This window comes from Archocentrus centrarchus, chromosome 17, assembly GCF_007364275.1.
Source record: "Archocentrus centrarchus isolate MPI-CPG fArcCen1 chromosome 17, fArcCen1, whole genome shotgun sequence".
NCBI lineage: Eukaryota > Metazoa > Chordata > Actinopteri > Cichliformes > Cichlidae > Archocentrus > Archocentrus centrarchus.
Window position 1 is genome coordinate 7,637,358 of NC_044362.1, and position 16,834 is coordinate 7,654,191.

General features: G+C 42.4%; 1 protein-coding gene across 1 annotated transcript in view; it reads right to left on the minus strand.

Moving 5' to 3' along the window:
- cdh24b (cadherin 24, type 2b) overlaps window positions 1-16,834 on the minus strand; it is a 149,351-nt gene that overhangs the window by 65,053 nt on the left and 67,464 nt on the right. The window contains exons 3-4 of the mRNA XM_030751439.1: window positions 13,578-13,872; window positions 1,868-1,987 (exon numbers count right to left, since the gene is read on the minus strand). Of these exons, the coding sequence (XP_030607299.1) occupies window positions 1,868-1,987; window positions 13,578-13,872 (415 nt within the window). The remainder of the gene's footprint in view (window positions 1-1,867; window positions 1,988-13,577; window positions 13,873-16,834) is intronic.

Sequence of the window (16,834 nt, forward strand, 5' to 3'; positions counted from 1 at the left end):
TCAGCGGCTGAAAACGGGACTGATTTTCCTGACAATGTGACAGCTTTTCTGACATTTTGGAGACACTCGGTTTCCATTTGACAGCGACGATATATAAGTTAATGTCCCGTTGAAGGCGCACAGAAACACACATACATAAACAGATATGTGCAAAGGGGCTCATCTGGAAAAGATAAATCACCACACCGCATCAGCCAGACGTGCTGACAGAGCATAAAATCACGTTCTGTGTCTCGTGCTCTTTAACAGCACACAAAGACGAATCATTCACTCACATTCGACATCGATCGCCTCCTCTGTGTAAATGGCTTCATTCTGCTACATGTGATTGGATGTTGCACATCAAGTTCTGCCTGCTCTCACCCAGCATCAACCAAAAACACCGGCCTGGATGGCTTGGCAGCTCAAGGTGAATCACATTCAACCCAGGGTGTTTTGAATGCTAACGAACAGGCAGAAATATGTCGAGCTTTCTGAGCAGAATTCATAAACAAACACACTGAATGTATGAGCAAATGCGCTCGCCTCAGAGTGCACATTTTGGAAGAAAAAAAAAAAAAAGACCGTTGGTGATGGAACCAACGAGAAATGGGGTGATTGAAAAAAGGGAGATAGGGAGTAGAGAGAAGAGGGGAGAGAAGAGCGGACATGTTCAGAATGCTAAAGCTCTTCTGAAAGCACAGTGTCACGGCTAATGCTCACTGTGTGGAATTAGGCTTATATTTCAGAGTCCTGCAGCTCTCTTTGGTTATTTGAGAGGTCCTCACGTGCCAAGGCCATCAATTACTAATCACTGTCATTCAATGAGCAAAAACCCAAGTACTGGCCACCTGTGATCTGAGCGCAAAATAAACACTCACACGGATGCTTTTACTTCTACAAGCAGACAAAAAGAGTTGAACAAGTTCAGAGGCCTCACTGTGAAACTTAATGTCGCTCCTTTGCACTCCGCCTATCAAAACAGCACCTGAAACATCAGACAGTCACAACGCCGTTTCTGAGTAAACAGAGCTATAAGTCCCCTCCAAGGTACAGTGCTAAAAAAGTAATCATCATAAAGTTAAAAAATAAATAACTGAAGCATCCTCCTCCACCCTCACCCCTCCACTCAACAATAAAACTTTTTTTGCCCTTAGGTGACACGTGTGAGACTGCGATACACACGCGCACACACACACGGCAGACAGGTTCTTTAAGCCTTCTGTAATCTGCCCTACATCGTAGATCACACACTTTTGCTGATGTGTGTCTTTAAACATGTCTTTTTCACTTTTGCTTCACCCAGAAATAATAATATTAGGCTGTTGCTCAGCACATGCAGAGCCTGGCAGCATGAATACATTTATGCCAGCTCATACTGGAGTGAACCATGGAGGAGGAACCCAGGGAGAGAGGGGTGCGCTTGAAAGAGCGTGTGTGTGTGTGTGTTTGATGGGCCACAAGTGGGAAAAGGGGAAGAGAGAAAGATGGATGACTAAGTGTGACAAGAGAATGGGAGATGCGCAGGGGGACGTGTTGCTTTCAGTGTGTGTGTGAAAGTCAGAGACGTGTTTCTGTATTCAATCATGCGGCTCCAGTGGGTTCCCCAGTGTTTAAATCCACCCGTGTCTCATACACACCTGCACTGTACACGTGAGCGTCCCCTTTCGCCGTCCACACAGACACGTCGGGCACTGTCAAAACCGAGTTCAGGTGTTTGCGCTTAAACATCTTGAATGTATTTGCTTTCCTGCTGCATGCATGTGTATTTGCTTTCTGACATCTGGGCATCTTTTACATTTATCCGCCCACCTGTGTTGTGATGGGAACACACAAACACACACACACAAACACATACACATCCAGACAGATGTATAAACACACTCACCTGTCTGGGGATCGACAGAGAAGTACTGCTGGCCCTGCACCAGTGTGTACACTAGCTTGGCGCTGTTCCCATATGTCGGGTCATCAGCATCTGTCGCTGTTACCTGGATTATAGACGTGCCTGTGGGGAAGGACAGATGAGGAAGGAGGGAGGAGGACAAAAGGGAAATAAAGAAAAGGAGAAATGGGGGGGGGGGACACAGAGAGAAAGGAAATAAGCAACAAAACAAGGTAGAGCTGGAGCTAAGTGGACAGACTACAGCAGTACTTTAAGAACATAAGAAAGCATTATATCAAGACAACCTCCACTCTTCTCTCCCACTGCTTCTTTTTCAATCTCTTTCCGTCAGCAGTGTGACAAATACTTTATCCTCTCCACACACACACACACTCAGCCTCTCCCTCATCTCTCTTGTCGCTCACCTTCCTCCCCCCCATCCTTGATTCCCTCTGTCTCACTTCATTTCTCTTCATCTCCGTCTCCAATTCCCATTTGCTCCCTCTCTCAATCGGACTGTCTGTCTCTTCAACAGGCCTCTCTCCTCCCCTAAATCTTCTTTCTACGGCTCGTGCCGAGTCAATTTGCCGGGAATTTTATTTTATTTTTTTAAATAGTTGACAAAAATAAAACTATATGAATATATGAACAGTAAACACCTTTCATATGTCACGCATTTATACTGTGTATGTCTATATTTATACATAAGTGTATAGGGAATGACTTCTTCCAGCGGCACTCAGAATCAGATGAGACGGAGAAGGAAGAAGTGAAGGAGCGGCTTCTATTCTACATTTGATCAAAGCCTCGAGAGGATCACTACGGGGAAAAAAAACAACCACAATAAACTTCCAGCGTATAGTACGAGTGTGGTTGTGCAGGGAGAGCGGAAACTGAGCATAAGATCAGCTGATTACTGATCCATTGTGGGTGGTTGATAATCAGAGCGGTTATTGACAGAAAGCAGATGTAAAGCATGCGAGCAGCGATCCTCAGAGAGCCGAAGGACGACTTTCAGTTAGTTGTGCGTTCACACCAGTAAAAATTAAAGGCTCATTTTAGTTTGTTAACACTTTGGAACTTGAGTAACTAAAACAGTAACGTGGGACATGTTTTACTTTCTGCTTGACTTTTCTATGAAAATTGGCATACTGGCAAAAGTTTGTAACCACAGCAGATAATTTGAAGTAGGTAAATAAGTGGGTGCCCTGAGCTTCTTTAAAGAACAAAGATCTATAATTCTCTGATCTTCGCAACAAATGTTTGAGGAAGTGAATGAACAAAAAAGATTTCAACGAGTTGTTGACGCTCAGTTAGAGTTTGAACTCCATCAAGTCAAAAATTCAAGACCACAGGAGAGGTGGGACCAATAAAGATCACTCCAAGAGGAAATCACAGTCTCCGAGGTCACAAATTATGCAAAAGTAACTTGTAATTAGCTAAAGGTTTTTCTCACGTTGGCTAATGTTCATATTCATGAGTCCATTGTCAAGGGAACGCTGAACAGCACGGCGGATCTGTGCATGGCTCGGCTGCAGCGAGAAAGAAAGACGCTGCGCTCCAAAGAAGAAAAACTGCTGCCTGTCTGCGGTTTTCCAAGGATCACGAGGACAAACCTGAAAGCTGTTGGAATAATGCAACAATGCAGCAACTTTTAAATGAGAGGCTTCATGTTTGGACAAAGGAGGACGGTACATTCCAGAAGCTTCTCCCATCTGTGGTGGTTGTCATCAGTATCAGTGTCATGGTTTGGGCCCGTTTTTCTCCATCTGGGCCAGGACAGCTTTCCATCAGCGGAGAAGCAATGAATTCTGAATTCCACCAGCCATTTCTACAAGAAAATGTCAGGACATTTGTCTGTGAACTGAATCTCAAGAGAAAGTGAGTCATGCAGTAAGACAATGACCCTCAGCACAGAAGTTGTTGAGGCAAAGAATAGTCAAAGAAGAATAAAGTAAATGGTTTGGAACAGCCGAGTCAAAGTCCTGACCTTAATCCAATAGAAATGTTTTGGAATGACCTGAAGCGAGCAGGAAACCCGCCAACAAAGGCTGAAGCTGCTCTCTGTGGAGACACAGGTTAAAACTCCTCCAAGTACTCATTAGTAGTTACCAGGAACACTTAGCTGCAATTACTGATACTTAAAACAACGATTCACATGCTTTTTCATATCACAGATATATAATATTTTACCATTTTGCTCCAAAAATAAAAGTCAAAGTATAAAATTTTGTATCATTTCTTTAACTAAGTTCTCTTGACACATTTTGTTTATATTGAAAATTAATAAGGGGTTCACAGCTTTCAGGCAGTGCTGTCGAACAAGCTTTGAAGTTACGCTACACATTTATACATCAGTATAAATCAGTCTATACAGGAGACAGACACCCTCGCTATTTTTAAGATTACGCTTAAAGCTTACTGCTGGGGGGGGGGGGGGGGGGGGGGGGGCACTGTTTCTTTTTCACCTCTTTTTACTCTGTTTATACACCACACTGCATTTAATCATTAGTTATTAATCGCTGGCTCTCTTCCACAGCATGTTTTTTGTCCTCACCCCCCAACCGGTGCAGCAGATGACTGCCCCTCCCTGAGCCTGGTTCTGCTGGAGGTTTCTTCCTGTGAAAAGGGAGGTTTTCCTTCCCACTGTAGCCATGTGTTTGCTCATAGGGGGTTGTTTAGACTGTTGGATTTTCTCTGTATTATTGTTGGGTCTTTCCCCACAATATAAAGCGCCTTGAGGCGACTGCTGTGATTTGGCGCTATGTAAATGAAATGGAATTGAAGTGAAATGCAACAACAATAATAATATAGAAAAAAATATCAGTTACACAGTTTTTAATGACTGAGTAGCTCTTATTTGAAAAACAGATGTCATCTAATTTTATTTGCAGGCAGACTGTCATGGTCCTGGGTCTTCTGCCCAGTGTTTTGAGTTTTGTTAGTTTGTATTTTTTCCTTTGTGCTTCAGTTTTGAGTATTTAGTTTGTGTTAGTGTTCTGAGGGTAGTCCGCGGTATGCTCTGCCTTCCCCCTTGTTCTGTTATTTCTTGTGTTATTTTGTCAGTCTTGTCTCTTATCTTGTGTTCAGTGTCACGTCCCTGGTTTTGTTGGTTTGATTCGGTTCCCTTGTTCTTTCCAGTTGTGTCCAGTGTTCCCATATTCCTCCTGGTCAGTCTGTGCTTCTGTGTCCTAGCCCCTTGTCTCGTTTGTGTTATTCTGGTCACCCGTTCTCCCAGCTGTCTTCACTTCCCTAATGAACCCTGGTGTGTGTACAGTGTCTGTCTTGTCCCTTGTCCTTTGCTGCATCATCATCTTTTGTTCTCCCGCAAGCTGTGCGCATCCTCGTTTTGAGTTTTCCCCTTTTGTGTTCCAAGCTTTAGAGTTATGGACTTTGTTCTTTTACTACAAAACTCGGCATTTGAGTTCAGCTCTGTCTCACGCATCCTGCGCTTGGGTCCTACTCCGCCTGCCACACAGCCACACATCTGATACAAACCATAATAACGTCACTAATAAACAACCCATTTGATTGACTGATTGACCACCAGTCAATTAAATGGATTAAAGTTGAGTCAAAGCTGTTTTGCAGATGTGTTTGTCTATTTAGCTGGACCAAATTTTTTCTTTCACCATCTCGTCTGTACAGTTGGTACACTTGGTGAGTATCATTTTACAGTAAACAGAAATGACTGTCAAGCCCGCAAAAATAACACCCGAGATTAAAGAAACTGGAGCTGGCATGCATTCTAGCAAATGCTTGATTTCTGAGTGTTATTTACTGCATGTGCTCTACTGTCTCACAATGCAATGCCCAAAGGAAATGAAGTGGCTGCTCAGAGCAGCAAAACATTAAACAAACCGTGAGGAAGTCTGATCTTGGAAATAAGAAAAACATGAATTAAATGAAAATTCAGCTGCATTTATTTATTTATTTTCTCAGTGTCTAGCTCAGCCTGCTGTGGCATTTCAAACTCTGTGGGTTGTGATTGGCGTCTGCTGGCAGGTGCGGTGCAGCTTGCATGGTTAAAAAAAATATATATATATATATATATACAAATTTCTTGTTTACCTATTTCAAAGTATCTACTACTAGTTTTGGTAAAAAGTGCATGGTCTACATAATTTGTATGAGGAACTGAGATATAGTAAGAGAGCTGAATAAGAGAGGAATATTTTTTTGGACCTGTGTTTTCAGATGTTTGGCCATTAATTTTAGTCCATCCTCAGTTTTGATTTCTCTCTCCACTCCTCTCATCTTGCGAGCTTGAACGTAAATTATTGCAGCACTATGTGCACTTTATGTTTCAGTTCAAAGCACTCTAGTGTTGCAGCATCGCTCCCAGACTACAAAGCATCTGCTTCTGAGTCTCTTTATGTTTTGGGCTTTTTTTTTTTTCCATTATAGATATCGTCGACAAATGCAGGAGGACATAAGGAGATAAGCAGTCCAAAATGTTTCTTTTGACAGTAGCAAAAAAAAAAAAAAAACCTAATCAAACTCAGGGATCAGACAGTATAGTTCTGAGGTTGATGCAACAAGTGCTAGGCGGCGGCAGAGATATTGGCATGCACCCTTGCAACCGTGCTATACAGCTCCGCAACGATCAAATATTCACAGTGCAACGCATCCAGGTAAAAGGCACGGCCTTAGTATAAGGTGTCTGTCCTCTGGGGGAGCAGGAATAAGACTCGCTCCCTCTCATATGTAAAAGAATATTGTTTTTTAAATATTTATGTTCAAGGTTAAACTTTAACTGTGAGCCATTCTCTCATAATGCCGATACACATCTGACAAGATGTGTGCAACCAGTCGAGTGAATCCAACACAAAACAGTTTGCAGACACACATTTCAAGCGGCGGCTCTGGCTCGGTTCCAGCACACCTTGCATCAGCGTCTCGTTGCAACAGATGAGACATCCTCCTCCCCCTCCTGCCCCCAGCCTCACCCTTAAATGTGTCATGTAACGAGTGTTTGATAGGATCCTCGCCGCAGTGTTCCTCAGTCACGCGTGCTGCAAAGCGCCTCGGTAAATATTGAATCGTCAAGTAAATATTGAATCCATGATTGACTGAACAACTCAATCTGAAGACTGAGCTGCTGTGTGGAGCAGATGCTCATAAGGCAGCTGATAGGATTACTAAATAGTGCTCGTCTGCCTCACCCGCATATCCTTGGGCTTTGCCCCGGCAGGATGCTGGCAGGGTCATTATTCTAATCTGAATTAAACAATTCAGCGCAAGAGGGACCTTGATGTTTTGGAAAAACCTCTAAGAGGCAGATGGCGAGGACATGAGGCCAAATTTTGCTGAACTTTTCTAAACTAACCAGTTTAGGGGTGAATTATTTAGAATAATGCCCAGTTTTCTGGCAAATTCAAAAGTTTTCCTGAAAGCAATTCCACTCGCTTTAAAAGGGAGGAGTGCTTCTCAAAGTAGAATCCATTTTCAAGGGGCTGAGCAGAGTTTAAATGGAGATTAGAGTACTTTTTGTACATACAAACTGTTTCCTGCAAGCGCTCTGCAGTCATGCTTTGAATTACGATCTCAGACACTTAATGTCACTGTGAGATCTCACTGCAATATGAGTGCAAAAAAAAAAAAAAATCCCCCCCCTAAACTCTGCCCTCTTCTCATATTTCATTCCCATTCGAAGCCTCCCAATCACCTCACATCTTTCTCCGCGGTCGCAGAAATATTATCAGGTCACCGCGGCTGTGACGTGCACTCTGTCACCCGAGTGAATATGAAATAATTTTTTTGGAATGAGGCAGATCAAGTTAGAAATCTGTATTTCCATTTGCTTCCAGTTTCATTTAAATCTGAGTTGCTGGGCTTCAAAGACGCCCCCCCCCCCTCTGTCCCCATGAATTCAGCTGACAAGTGAAGAGTTTTTTGTTGTTTTTTTTGCCCTGAGATAAACAGTGTCCCTCACACGGATAAAAGAAAAGCAGGAATTTCAAAACTGTACTCTCAGATTTGCAGCTGGTTTCCGCCAGCTGCGTTATTCGCGATTGATTTCTAATGGATTTAAAGGTGTTTGCCCCAGAAACCTACTTTTATTGCCTTTCCACGAACGGCTGTGCGCATTCATTTTGAGAAATCCATCCTTTATGCCACAGTAAAAGCATTTCACAATACTTTGCTCCACAAACCGAGGCTCTGTTTTCCTGAAACCCCGCGTGCACGCGCAATCATAGGGTACAAGTGCGGGTGGGTGTGATCGACTAATTCCTGCCATTTTGATTCACAGCGCGGTGTGGGGAAAGAGGCTGGAGCCGTATGCATACATAATTAAGAGGCGGAATAGATTATTCACAGTTGGAGTCGAGACATGGTTTCGGTTATGGACAGTCACATCAGCTCATCATCCCATTTTAAAGTGGATGTCAGTTTCCAAATGAGCTGAGAGGAAAGTTCAGGCTGCTAGAAAACTGAGTCCCAAAGCAGCAACGCCAAATACGCGACTGGAGTGTGAATAGACAGCTACCCTAATAGGCAGATTATCCCTCCTTTTTATATTATCCAATAAAATGTGTTTCTACTTGTGCTCTGTACATTTGCTCAGGTGATTAAATGTTCTGTATTCAGTTACGTGCAGCATATTTAGTCCACATTTACATGCACACAATCAAGACCCAGCTGCATATGCTAAAACAAAAACAAAAGTCTCTTTAAGTTATTTACATGATTACTTAACCTGGGAGCGCCCCATAATAATAATAGCTGCATTATCTTTATTATAACCCACACTGTTTGACCTTTGCATGATTATAAGCTGCACATCTTTTTAAATCAGTGAAAATGAAACATGCGTACTGCATCAGTCCTGCTGCTCTGTGATGGTTACAGGCATTTAAACAGGGAAAGGCCTCATGCATCCCACAAGCAGCTCTGGTGACAGTGTCATTAGAAATCAGCTATTAATCTGACTTATTACAGATTCTGCATGCATTGCATTTAAATTGCGATCCTATTTGCATCTGATTTTTTGGGATTTTGAAGAGGTTTTGTGCAGATCTACCAACTGCAGACATGAAATTTTCTCTGTCTGGTGTGAGCTGGCAGAGACAGAGATGCAGCTTCATGCCAAAAAGAGTAATAAAACTGAACAGTATCCGCTGACCTGTTCACTCCTGACAGAAAAACGGGAGCAAATTTGGACACTTAACAGAAAACTTTTACAAATACAACTTTTTTTTTTTCTTTGTTTTAGAAATAACTGAAGTCTTAAAGGAAGTTTACCTTATATATACTTTAATGTTATTTTAGCAGGACAAATGGCTCCTGAGAAACTAGGCCTAGGTATCGGAATCTGAGAGTGATCCCCGCATCCTGACATGTGCTCCATGAACACAAAGCTCTTATGGAGCAGCACAGACAGTATTCCTCGTAGCAGTCAATCAGGTGAGCAGATTTAAAACAACAGTGCATGTTTGCACTGTTGTTTTAAGAGTGCTTTTGACTTTGCAAACCTTGAAGAGGAACCGAGCAATGACAGACATCCCATTAACATGTCACATGCATCGCTGGGTTGTACATTCATTAGAGACAGAACAGGTTGTTTTTACTTAATTACATTTCAGTCTTTTAAGTGTGATAATCCGTCATTTGCTTGAGGCTTAATTCGTTGCTAGTTTTGAATATAATATCAGTTTGAGCTCATAAAAAGAAACTGTCGGGACTGGTGAATTACTCTGACATTTATATCATCTCACTATTCGCACCTTCATAGCTGAACTCCAGCCTTCTGACTATGAGTTTGATCCTGGTGCTCTTTCTCCTTTTAAAGAGAACGCAGGACCCGACCTTTGACCTGACGGCTGGAGTTAAAGTCTCGTCTGGGGCCGGTTTTGAATTTTGGTTTTGCTGTTTACTTTCATTTTCACTAGAGCTACATTAATAGCAGCTCCTGGTCTATTTGGGATTATTATTTTCAGTTGCCAATTCCAGTTTTTCTAACTTTCTTTGCACGTCTGACTCACTCTGCAATCGCTCCTCGCTCCAAAATGCTGGCAGTAAATTTCTGTGCTGATGTGTTGAGTCTCTTTCATATTTCAACAAATTGCGACAGAAACTGAGTCGTGTTGGAGTTGGAGCTAATATTGAACAACAGTTACTTTTACTGAAGTTACTGCAATCCAAAAAAAGGGAGAAGCTGTTGTTAGAGTTGACAGTCTATATGTGGCTTGGCAAAGCTATGAAAACGGGGAAATGGAAGATGGCTACAGATCGCTGGCTAGTTAGATACAATGACAACTTATTATATATAGAATTATGTTTCACAAAGGCTGTAGCCCTGTGCAAATCGATAACCAATCACAGTGGCTGTCATCTGCACAAGTGGAAGTCACTTAAAATTTTGAGTGAAAACAGTCTACAGTTCTGCTTTTTTTTTCCACGGCCAAAGCAGAAATATGGATTGTTTTCACTCAAAATTTTAAGTGACTTCAACTTTTTCCACACACACTTTTTACTGCGTGCATCGTGATGCAGCCTATTTAGATTTCTGTGCATGGCTGTCATGTAGGCTAATCTGATCGGCACAGGATTGGATGTGTGAATATATCTGAATATTTCTGGTAATATCTGTGCGCCGCTGTTTGCTCATTTTAGGCACAAACGCTGCTTGGTTTGAGTTAAGCATGAACACTTATTGGTAAGGGATAGAAAAAACATTATGCTTTGACTTTCCATCTAGAGATGATGACACCAGGACAGATTTTATATGCACTTATTCAAATGGCTACTAGAGGTTGCTTTACTTTAAAATATAAGTAGAGGTCGTAACAGCAGCTTGCAGAAACCACTAATGGGGTCGCTTCTGAGGAAAAGGGCAGTCTCTGAATTTTACTACATGCAAACCAGCCGGATGTCAGTCCCTTTAATTTTACAGATGAAGTCTCACCTTGTGCATAACTTAACCTTGACGACAAGCCGAGGTGCCCTCAATGAAAATGTGCTTGGTGTTTTATTCTTAGCAATCTTTACATGACTGTGATAATTTACCTTGAAATACAGGATGTGAAATAACACTGTATAGTTTCTAGTACTAGATACAAGTGTTAGTGTATCTATTTATGCAGCACTGGTGCATCTTGCATCTTGCTACCTTCAGCTAAGTAATAGATTATTTGGACTTTGATGCAAATCTGGTTCAATCACATTTAACTGGCAGCACCCAAAGACACCACAAAATGTCTTCTTGAATAAAATCCTCCATGTGAACGAAGCTTGGCAGAAAGCATTCTGCTCTCGCTGGACTCCGTGACTCTGATGCATTTTGAGCTATTCTGCTTTGAATCTGATCGTGAAAATAGATGTTTGTTTTTTTTATGTACATTTATTAAGAAATAGTTCAACTGTGGGCTGGCAAGAAGAGCAGGTCCACTTCGCGAGAGATAAAAACACCCTGATGCAACATTATGCAAATGTGGACCAGTGACATCATCAAGCAGATTGCTGCTTTTTTCCGTGGACACAGTCCGGTGATGTGCGGTGCAAATAAAAACCAACAGCTTTGCAGAACAGCCAATCAAAATTCGAGATTCTTTTTACAAACCGCAGTAAGCTCTATAAAGGTGTTAGGTATTAAATGCAAAATTCAGACTATGTCTTTAGTTGTAAAATAAACCCTGCCTGGGCCCGCTTTGTTTATTGAAAACTATTCACACGTTGAGCGTTTCGTACTGCGCGGCACCCAACCAAAGCAGGTTTTCTCCCATACAATACCCACGTGAGACTTCATCATAATGGAAGCTAAAAAAAAGTCTGTGCACAAAGAGGTGATTCAAAGTGAACAGGATCCCTGCAGGCTTTAATATTACGGCAGTGCTGAACTGTATAAAGGCCGTATGGATGCAGCTGTCAAACTCCTCAAAAAGACTTCTGTGGCTACATTAATATACTCACTGTATTTCAAATATTAGCTCATGCTCACAATGAAGTGATTTTCATAAGTGGTGTTTATATTACATTGAATCGAATAGAGGTTTTAAATTTCCATCGTTAGTTTAATATAATGGCAATAACTGACAGAAACCTCAAATCTTCATACAGTAATGGGCATTGCTTTGCAGGGCATACACACTACAAATTCACGGCTTCTCGACTAAAATTCCTTCAGACAAATGCAGCCTGGGAGATAGAACTAATAAAACATACTGTCTCTCTGTGGTCAAGTGGGAGATCCATCATTTAAGAGCTTGACAGCCGTCACAGGCTGCTGCTACGTTCTGATTAAACAGTAAAGCAATAAAATGCTACAGCCGCCGTTTGGATACAGAATGTAACGCCGATAGCCCACTCTATCAAGTTACATCTTATCCCTTCTCTTGATAATATTTATGATTTCATATTTGCGCTTATTACTCAATCACTCCAGAGGAAGGACAAGAAAGATGAGAAAAGGGAACGTGTGTGACACGATAAAGCTTCCAGATACGATTTGGACCTGTGCAGATCCATAAATATGACCTCGTGTTGAGCTTTGCAAAGAGTTAAACTACAGTTACACGCGCTCCATGTTGCCTTTGAGTCAGTCTGCACGGCTGTCCAATAGCAATTCATTCGTGCTATAACTGTGGGAACTGGACTGCAGTGGGCTACTGAGCAAATCACAACACATCAGAGAGATAATATCATATTAATAATCTTAATATGGGGCAGCTTTGAGCCGTTTTCCATGCTTATGACCACAAATCGCTTAGAAATTTAAAATCTATCATGCATTATGAACTGAACTGAATGAATTTATACTAAAAGTAAAATATATTACAAAACAATGAATATAGATATTTAATACATTTTATGTAATGCTCTTACTCTGAAAATGTAAGTAGGTTACTCTGGCATTGCTGTGGCTCGAGTCGATGAGAGCAAACCTAGGTTAAGGTAGCCATTCTGTAGCACAAGAGGAAACTCTGAGTGACATAAGTACGTGGTAAGTATTGCCATTTAAAGGAAAATCTGTGTAAAGATCAGCAGAGACACTATAGAAGCACTTTTACTGTAAGAGGCGTAAATTATAGACCATATAGCATTTCCCCTAAACCTGCTATCTCGTCATATACACGCCGTAAATTAAAGATAATGCGATGGAAGCCAAAACAGGATTGCATTAACATTAAAGTAGCACACAGCGGATCTGCATTGGAATGGTTTACTGGACACTATCCTTGGCCACAGAACAGCATATGCTGCTAATGAGGGCACAAAGGACTAGTTAGTTGTGTTTTTAGCTATCATCAGCAGCAGCACCAGGAGCTGCAATCTGCCACGGAATACCTCTCTGGATGCTTAGTGGCTCCTTGCATACTTAACAATATACGAAAACAATAATTACTAGTAACGCTACATTTTAGAATTTAAAAGACCACAAAATAGATTCTTTCAACCACACGTCTCCTTTTCAACTGCATTATTATCACAAAATGCGTGTTACACAATATGACGCACACTGCTTTGATGAAAGGTGCTTAAACCAACTGCCAACTGCCAGATGGTTAATACATCACAGTACTGTTCCTACTGGCTGTGTGAAAGCAAATAGGAAAAAGCCATTAAAGGTAAGTAACCCCCTTGGGTAGTTACCCTCTCTGGGTGGTCCAAAGGTACCTGTTCCTTTATTTATCTCATATTATTCACTGTGAGGTGCTGCACACTGTTCATCCCTCGCCCCAAAGAAATTCTAAACTGACCCTCCAGCCAGTACCTATGTTTGCCATCTCAGGCACGGTGGCGCTGTAAGGGCCTTCGTCAAAGATAGGCGGGTTGTCGTTGATGTCCTGCACCCGAATTATGAACTGTGACGAGGGCTCTAGGGCACGGTCGGTCTGCCTGTCGGTGGCCGTGGCGATGAGACGATACTCGTCCTTCTCCTCGCGGTCCAGTGGCTTGGTGACATGGATGTTACCTGTTTTCTCGTCTATCACAAAGACCGAGCCCGCCCCCTCGCCTCGCAGGACATACTTTGTGCGTCCATCATTCCTGTCCATGTCAGTGTGGAGCTGGGTGAGGAAGGACAGAAATAGGGGAAGAAAAAAAAAAGAAGGACAGGCAAAATGGAAGCAAAGAGGAGGAAATGGGTGGAAATGGTAAGGAAATAGTGGAAAAGAAAGACAAGAGCAAACACCAGTTAAAAATTAAGTTTGTTTTTTCGAGACAGTTACTGAAGACAAAAAAAACAAGCAGATTATCCTCTGCATGCCTCTAGGATATAATAAATTTTAAAAGAAGGAGACAAAAGAAATAGGCACAATACCGCCCCCCCCCCTCTCTCTCTCACACAGGCACACTTTCCTGCCATTGTACTGTGTCTCATCTTTCTATTCCTGCAGTATGAGCAGTTATGAACCTGGATCTCCTTAATCTCAAAGCTATCCAGAACACATGTTCAAGTACTCACACTTAAAGCCCCCATTCAGTTCCCAGCAGCTGTGGAAGAGGAGAGTTTACTAGTCTGTGCACATGCAGTGCCTGGGCTATTTAATGAAAGCACCAAATCAAAGGAATAATAAACAGTAGGCCTATCAATTATTCTGTAACTAATAGGTGTGTATGAGTGAGAGCGGAGTTTGCATGGCAATGGGACACGCAGTATCGATCACAGCCCTGTGTTGAGGTTTATTGGATCAGCGCCTGGCGGGATGGCAGAGAAGCAGAGCGACCGGCGTCCTCTCATGCAGGGAGAGGTAATATCAGGGAAGGCTCCACACTGTCCTCCGTGCCCGACAAGAGACAAGGCAGCGGGATGTGGTGAGCGCATCAAGATTCAATCTCATTACCCCCACACCTACGTGGATCGAATAGAAACTGTGACCAAAAAAAGGAGCACTAAATTAGGCCCCGCTCGCAAGAAAGTGTGACATTGTGACTTTAGATGGAAAGAAGAGAGCAGAGAGGCGACTGGGGAGGGGATGGGTGGGCTTAGCTCAGGAAAGCATTGTTGCGTGGCAACAGCTAAGCACATTTGCTAAATGAAATGAGAATGGATACTGTGAGTCGAAATGTTCATTTACTTTGAGGATCGCTATTTTTCAAGGGAGGAAATGGCATGGATATGCCGGCTTCCCGGGGGGTAAACGATGAGCACGTATGTTGACAAGGTTTATTCATAAATAAGATGGCACTCCAGACTGTCAGTTAAAAGTTAAAGCTATTTAAACAGCATGGCACAAAGTCAAAAGTTAAACAACACTTCACCTTAAGAAGATTCATGTATTTTAATTACAATATAAATTGGAAAATCTAAAGGCACTCCCACCAACATGAGAGGGTGCTGCATGAGCAGAATGTAGACGCACCGCTCTTCTGAAGGCTTTTCTCTCTATTCGTGCACCTATGATCGAAAATGATAAGCTATACCAGAACTATCTTAAAAAAAATCTTTGTTTCTCTAACCTCATTTAAATATCACATAGCAGACTTGCTCCCATGTGCGACGTGGACCTTCTCTACGTGTTGTTGAGGCGAATGGATGGACAGACAAGACAATCAACATTCACATGTCTGTCACATTTGCATGTCCAGCTGACTATTCATGTCCAGATTTTGTAATTGTCTTCATTGCTTCTGGGGGCCCAGCACATTTTCTCCTGTACATGTATGGGTTCTAGGAACTCTTTGAGATTAATTGACCAAAGACATTTGTGACAGGATAAGATAGAAAAAGACCACCAACAGCTACACCAACAACGTATTTTCCTGTTATTTTCCTGTTATTTTCCTGTTTCCTTGGTGAGCATGGTTTAGAGTTTACATTACAAAAAAATATTGGCCCAGTGTGTCCAGGACCACCTTGGCAAGTGATCTGAGTAATCGGCTCACAGTGGTCGTTACACTGTGAACACTGTGGCACTTGTGATGTGATCGTCCAAGAAGTGTGATTGAAAAACTGAACATAGTTAAGACACACCACAGATGAAGATCATCTGACCTCAGCGCTGGTCTACATGCTCTACATATCCAATTGGCTCAGATCCATTTGGCATGCTTTAACCTGCAAATCTGCAAGCTGCTTTGCAACCTACCCCTACATCTCAATTTCATGTTGTGTATGATTTGATTTTGGTCATAATATTCTCATATCTGTCATCAATGATGCCTGCTTTGGTTCGTCCTGGACTCTCATGGGCTCGACACACGGGGAGAGACAAACGACAGCGACGAATGAGTCGCATCGCCACTGGGGTGAAACCGAACACACGGGACGCGATAGCGACGGCAGCTTTGCGAATCGCGCTCTTACGTCACTCGTCTCCAAGAAATGTGATTGGTTATGAAACTGGAGGGATTTACACATTTTAAAAGCAGTCCGTGTCAGACACGGCAATAAAGATGAGGAGTCTGAAGATTTTATTGGAACTGACAGAAATCTTGCTGTTAAGTCTCCTCTACAAAAGAAAAAGACAACCTTGGGTTCATCCCATATTAGCACAAATGTCCTCTCTATCTGTTTAACGTTAGTCTTGCACCAACACGTTCTCATATGGCTGCCTTTTATGTTTAACTCGATAATCACTGCGTGAAGTGTCATATAATATAGGAAAGTCAAACACAGCTAAAACGATGCTTTCCTTCCTGCTGAAAGTGGTTGCAGACTGCAGTGTGTAGCATACTCTTCGCTCATTGGTCAGTCAATGAAACTCTTGCTGATTGGTTTAGTGCCACGCGACAGCGACAAAAGTAGAACATTTTCCAACTTTGTTGTGTCGCGTCGCCTGGTCGCGTGTGCACGTCTACGTGTACGAGCTCGAAATTTCACATGCACGAATGTCGCCGGTCGCTTAGCTGGAGGAGGGCAAGCGATTGTCGCCTCATCGCACAAGCTCCATAGGAAATGAATGGGGAGCGAGCGACGTCGCTCCCCGTGTGTCGAGCCCCTTACTGATGCTCTCCATAATTCTGGCTTTCTGCCCGTGCACATGGATGAGTAGAGAAGTCCCAGAACAGAGACGCGCAGAGACATTT